This window comes from Schistosoma mansoni, chromosome 7 (assembly GCF_000237925.1).
Source record: "Schistosoma mansoni strain Puerto Rico chromosome 7, complete genome".
NCBI lineage: Eukaryota > Metazoa > Platyhelminthes > Trematoda > Strigeidida > Schistosomatidae > Schistosoma > Schistosoma mansoni.
In genome coordinates this window covers 7305174-7310201 of record NC_031501.1, presented here as the reverse complement: position 1 = coordinate 7310201, position 5028 = coordinate 7305174, and the positions used below count along the sequence as shown (strand labels likewise).

At 36.1% G+C, this 5028-nt stretch overlaps 1 protein-coding gene and 1 non-coding gene across 2 annotated transcripts; both read left to right on the top strand.

The window, feature by feature from the left end:
• The first annotated feature begins 219 nt into the window (after positions 1-219).
• Positions 220-4128, top strand: Smp_022990 (putative voltage-dependent anion-selective channel). Its single transcript, XM_018798738.1, has 6 exons — positions 220-402; positions 452-615; positions 646-756; positions 1466-1655; positions 2391-2535; positions 3560-4128. The coding sequence occupies exons 1-6, from the start codon at positions 250-252 to the stop codon at positions 3637-3639; spliced, it is 843 nt and encodes a 280-aa protein (XP_018653650.1). The 5' UTR covers positions 220-249; the 3' UTR covers positions 3640-4128.
• A 320-nt stretch (positions 4129-4448) lies between these two features.
• On the top strand, positions 4449-4515 carry Smp_tRNA_00525_Lys_TTT.1.1. The gene has a single exon. It is a non-coding gene (tRNA).
• Positions 4516-5028: the final 513 nt, after the last annotated feature.

The window sequence follows — 5028 nt, the reverse complement described above, 5'->3', positions numbered from 1 at the left end:
TTCCCCCTTGTCCGCCTTTATTTCCCCTTTATTGGTTGTTTGGGACGGACATATTGAGATCAGGTTTTTGTAAATGGCAACTTAATCCTGCTAGTTAATATGCAAATACCGTTCAATATCAAATTACGGGAGCAAATAAATCAATTATTTCACATAGGAAGATAGCTCAAATTTTATCGAACCAAAACTGTTGATACACTTGAAGTTTGAAGTACTAAATTCAGTATAAGCGTTACTCTCTAGTATACTATGGTTCCCCCTGCGTTCTCGGATCTTGGTAAAGATGCACGAGACCTACTCTTTAAAAAGTTTTATTTTGGACTGTATAATATTCACTGCACGACAAAGAAAAATGACATTGAATTTAAAGCCAATATTAGTGATCGGCCTAAACCAAATAAGGTATATAAACATCATTAAGTGTTATATTTACATTTAATTATTTTCTCAGATACATTTCGACCTGCAAGAAAAGTTTTCCTTTCCACAATATGGTCTCACCATGACGAAAAAGTGGTCTTCCAACAATCTAGTTGATGGAGAAATAGTATTTGAGGACAAATTAGTTGACGGGTTGAAGCAAACTTTTCAAATTTCTCGCGATCCTTTTCAAAAGTAGGAAACTCTTATTGACTAACTACTTAGTTGTTTTCATGCCAACTTGGTCAATTCTTTTCGAAACAAGCATGTGAATTCTAACGTCGAAATGTTCTTCAAGTCTGCTATCCCTGATTTGTCGCCATCCTTTGTTATTAAGTAAGTTCGGAACTACGGTCATTTGTTTTTTAAAAACCCTTGAAAAAACGAGTTTGGTAGCTTTCTTCCCGTCTTCTAGTGCACTGATAACAACTATTCTGAGTTCTAGTTCACAAACTACTTAGCTTTCTAGCTGAATACTAAGTTTGACGTACTTAACTATTTTAGTTCTCTTAACCACGTTTGTTTCCCAAATATTCACTGAGATTATGCAAAAATTTGACTTAATAATTGGCACTTTGAGTTTTTAAACTGCATATATATATCGTTGAAATAGCGAACCAATCTGAGATATGCAACTATTGAAAACCTCAAAACATCAGACGGCCGTTTCGTCGTGGCATTAAACTCGTCAGCAGTGCTCATCTACGACCCTTCAATCAGAAATCAAACCCAAGACCTCAGTCTCACGCGCGAATGCCCAGGCTGTAGAGCACTGAAACCAAGTCTAATGGTATGCACATCTAGCTTCACTCAATTCACGATGTTTTTTAGTCAGGCTTCGCGGAACTTGCCATTCTGCATAGCTAATTCACAAGAATTCGTCAAAAGACTTCAAAAGTACCCACAATTTTTTCTTCGTATCGTATTTCTGTAAACCTCCAAAATTATATGGCGTCATTCATTAATTCGTTCATTATGTGTGCTAAGTTCCCTATTATATTTAAATCGTGTATTTGCATCTTCAAATTGTTTTCCATAATATCAGTTACCAAGGCTATTTGGCTGGTGCAGATGTTAAATTGGATTGCACAAATCAAATTTTACAGAAAGCTAATTTTGCTGTCGGTTACACAGTACAAGATTTTAGTTTTCATGGTTTAATTACACATTGGGGTAAACAATTTTCAGCCAGCATCTTTCAGCGTATAACTGATCGTCTATATATAGCAGGTTCAGTAAGTATAATCTCAAATTTTTTTAGTTTTTTTAATGACACAAGTTGACTATTTTCCCTTAACGTTTTTATTGTTTTGCTTGACAGTTTTCAATCCTTACTTCTTAATCAAGGTTCTAATCTTTGCTTTTGTTTGGACCTCCTCGATATTGTTAAGGACTGCAATTTATCAGTCTATTTTGGGGTTTGTGCTTCGTGGATGGATTGCCTCGATCTCTTCACTCAGTCACAATTTTTCAGTAAAATTATTTACTGTCTGGCAGTGTAAACCAGGACAAGTATTTCGACTTATTTGAGGCTCACCATTTGGATGTACATCCGTATTGAAGGATTCAAAGAGAAATAACTGTCTCTTCCTCCAATTTAGTTGTTTACTTCATGTCATTTTTCCTAGATTATTACTGAATTAATAGTTTATTATCAGTAGAAAAGTAACCTGAATGTAGTGAAAGATTATTTCAGTTTTTTTTGTAACTTTATAGTCATACATAAGAAAGAATCTCTTTTAGGAAATAACACACAGTTCCTAGATTATCAGAGAGGGACAGACTATCAATAGAGCGAACATATATGTTACTATTACCATCGTTTATTAAGTGAGGAACCTTTAAAATTGCGATTTCCATTTAAAACTCTTGATATCTCACCTTACTCCACAAAGGTTAATGGGTGTTAATTTTATTTAAAAATAATATCTTTTAAATCATCTAACTTTTTACTCTTTAATTAATCATAGATTACATGGAAACGTGTTCCAGATGAAACTGTCTGGGCTGTCGGATCACAATATATATTAGATAATCAGAAAAAGCATTCTGTGAAATTGAGACTAGATCATTTAAATCAGATCAGTTTGGCTTTTACGACATATTTATCAAAAGGTGAGTTAAAGTACATCGACTTAAATACTTATCTCTATGATACTATCTTAATTCGAATAAAATAAACATGTTTACCCACAAAATGTTTTACTAATCTTCAGAGTGGTGAGGCACTAATAGTTTACTTTACAAAGCTCAGACTCCACTCAACCGGATAATATAATTGGCCAGGCCCCCAAATGCCCTGGTACGGCCGAGGGTGGGGAGAGTTCGCTCTCCCTTTCGAAATGCTGTCACATGGCCACGCGTACGCAACCACTGCTAGGGAAGTCCTACTCACTGCCTTCTTAGACCAGGAGTGTTGTTTACCAAGTTGAGAGGACGAAGAGCGAATGTCCGGCGCTTTAACCTGCTTGGTGGATATGGAGGATCCATCCAGGGGAGTTTGAGAACCCTCATTTAAAACCGATGGTGAACATGGGCTCCAGGATCCTAAGGAGACAAATGACGTATAAACCAATTGTTATTCACCGGCTACTATGTGATTGCATCTCCTAATGTCGCTCAACTGCCTTATGGATCAGATCTTTAGATCGAAGGCTCCGGTTGTGGCCGCCTAAGAAAACCACCTCTTCCGGTCTGGGCACCCAGGCAGTATCATGGCCCACAGACAAATCAAGTGACTTGTGTGACGCATATATATTTGATGCCCCTTTGTACCAATATTAATATGTTCAAATAAATAAATAAACATCAGACATCGCACTTAGAGTTTGACTCATACTTACGTACCAGGCAAATGAGTTTATAGGAAGATGGTTTACATTATTGTGGAACTTACGTTTATCGTTATTTTATGGTAATACGACATACGAGGAACACCCCTGGTGCAAGAAGGCAGTGAGTAGGACTTCCTTAGCAGTGGTTGTATACGTGTGGCCATGTGACAGCATTTCGAAAGGGAGAGCAGACTCTCCCCACCCTCGGTCGTACCAGGGCATTCGGGGGCAATAAACGTTGATTATATATTCATATACAATTATGTTTGTTTACATCTCCTTTCTCTCTTTCTATTCTATTACAGGTCTTCAATTAACACTAAGTGGAGTTTTCAATGGTCCAGATCTAACAAAAATGGGCATTGGTTTAGAATTAAATGCCTAAAACACTTATGAACATAATAATTTTCTGTGAATTAAATCATATTAACTATGTATCATTTATAGATGAAAAGCAACTGAATGAGTTAGTGAACTTCATCTTTACCCGGTCACCTTTTTCACATCATTCTTTCATCATCATTCATCAATATAAAAGTATTAGTTGTTTAGATTGTTCATGTTGAGAACCAATGCATAAATGTGCCTAGTCCTACGTTGTAGCTGACTGACTGACTGATTCTCTTGTTTCATTCTTTTCTTTTTTTTAAAATTTATGGTTATATTGCCTTATTATTCAATTGTTTTGTCTGATTTCCCTCAACTATTTAGTCCATATACTGTCACTATGTTGTCTCCGAGTGTACATGACCTTTATAAGTGTGTTTTGCCTTTGCTTTTTTGTAGATTTTTTAATTTATGAAATTATATATATCAAGTTGAACATCTTAAAAAAAGAGTCTGTATTTCATCATAAATATACATAATTACATGTAAATGTACTTTTGTAAACTAAATGTAAATGTAAGCAAAGATGGAGGATAGTGGCTAGCAGTGGTGGAATCCAGTTTGACGCGCGTTTCGTCCTATTTGAGACTCGTCAGCTGAATGTACCTGCATCTCAGAGTTGATGTTCACTCTTTGTTTATAATGCTTGTGAATTAAGGCAATATTGAGGCAACATGCACAGTATGCACATATGCCAATGAGAGACTGACCAGTTGCAATCCTAAACATCAATGGGAAGATTCAAACAAGCAATACTAAGTGAATTTAAACGTCACCCCATCGCACAAGCAAGTGGCTATCAGGACTCAGTAGCTGAGTGGATAAAGCGATGGCGTTTTAAGTGAAAGGTACTGGGTTCGAGTCCCAGAGTGAACATCAACTTTGAGATGCAGGTACATCCAGCTGACGAGTCCCAAGTAGGACCAAACGCGCGTCAAACTGGAATCCACTGCTAGCTACTATCCATCTTTGCTTACAGTGCTTGTGAATTTAGGCAATACTCACAGTATGTACATATGCCAATAAGAGACTGACCAGTTACAGTCCTAAATATCAATAGGAAGATTCAAACAAACAATACTAAGTAAATGTAAATGTGATATGATTTTTTAGTTAATGAATACTTGTGAAATTTCAATTCACAGTAATCTCTAATGGATAAAGTTTAGTTGTTTAAAATTGTGCATGAATATTGGGTTCGAGTCTCATTGTGAACATCAATAATAAGATGGAGGTATATTCAATTGATGATGAGTCCCAAACTGATCATAGTTCATGTTGTAATTTCCACTACTGACAATTATCTAGTTTATCAATTTGTAAGTTGAAATGATATCAAAATCTCCTTTCAATAGTGAAGGGATGGGAGTTATTGCTTTAGTCACCC

What these genes read in the sequence shown, in the direction of transcription:
- Smp_022990 (XM_018798738.1), top strand. Translation starts at nt 250, where the DNA reads ATGGTTCCCCCTGCGTTCTCGGATCTTGGTAAAGATGCACGAGACCTA. An exon ending in TCTCGCGATCCTTTTCAAAA is followed by an intron (nt 616 to 645) that starts GTAGGAAACTCT and finishes CTAACTACTTAG; the next exon opens with TTGTTTTCATGCCAACTTGG. An exon ending in TCGCCATCCTTTGTTATTAA is followed by an intron (nt 757 to 1,465) that starts GTAAGTTCGGAA and finishes CCATAATATCAG; the next exon opens with TTACCAAGGCTATTTGGCTG.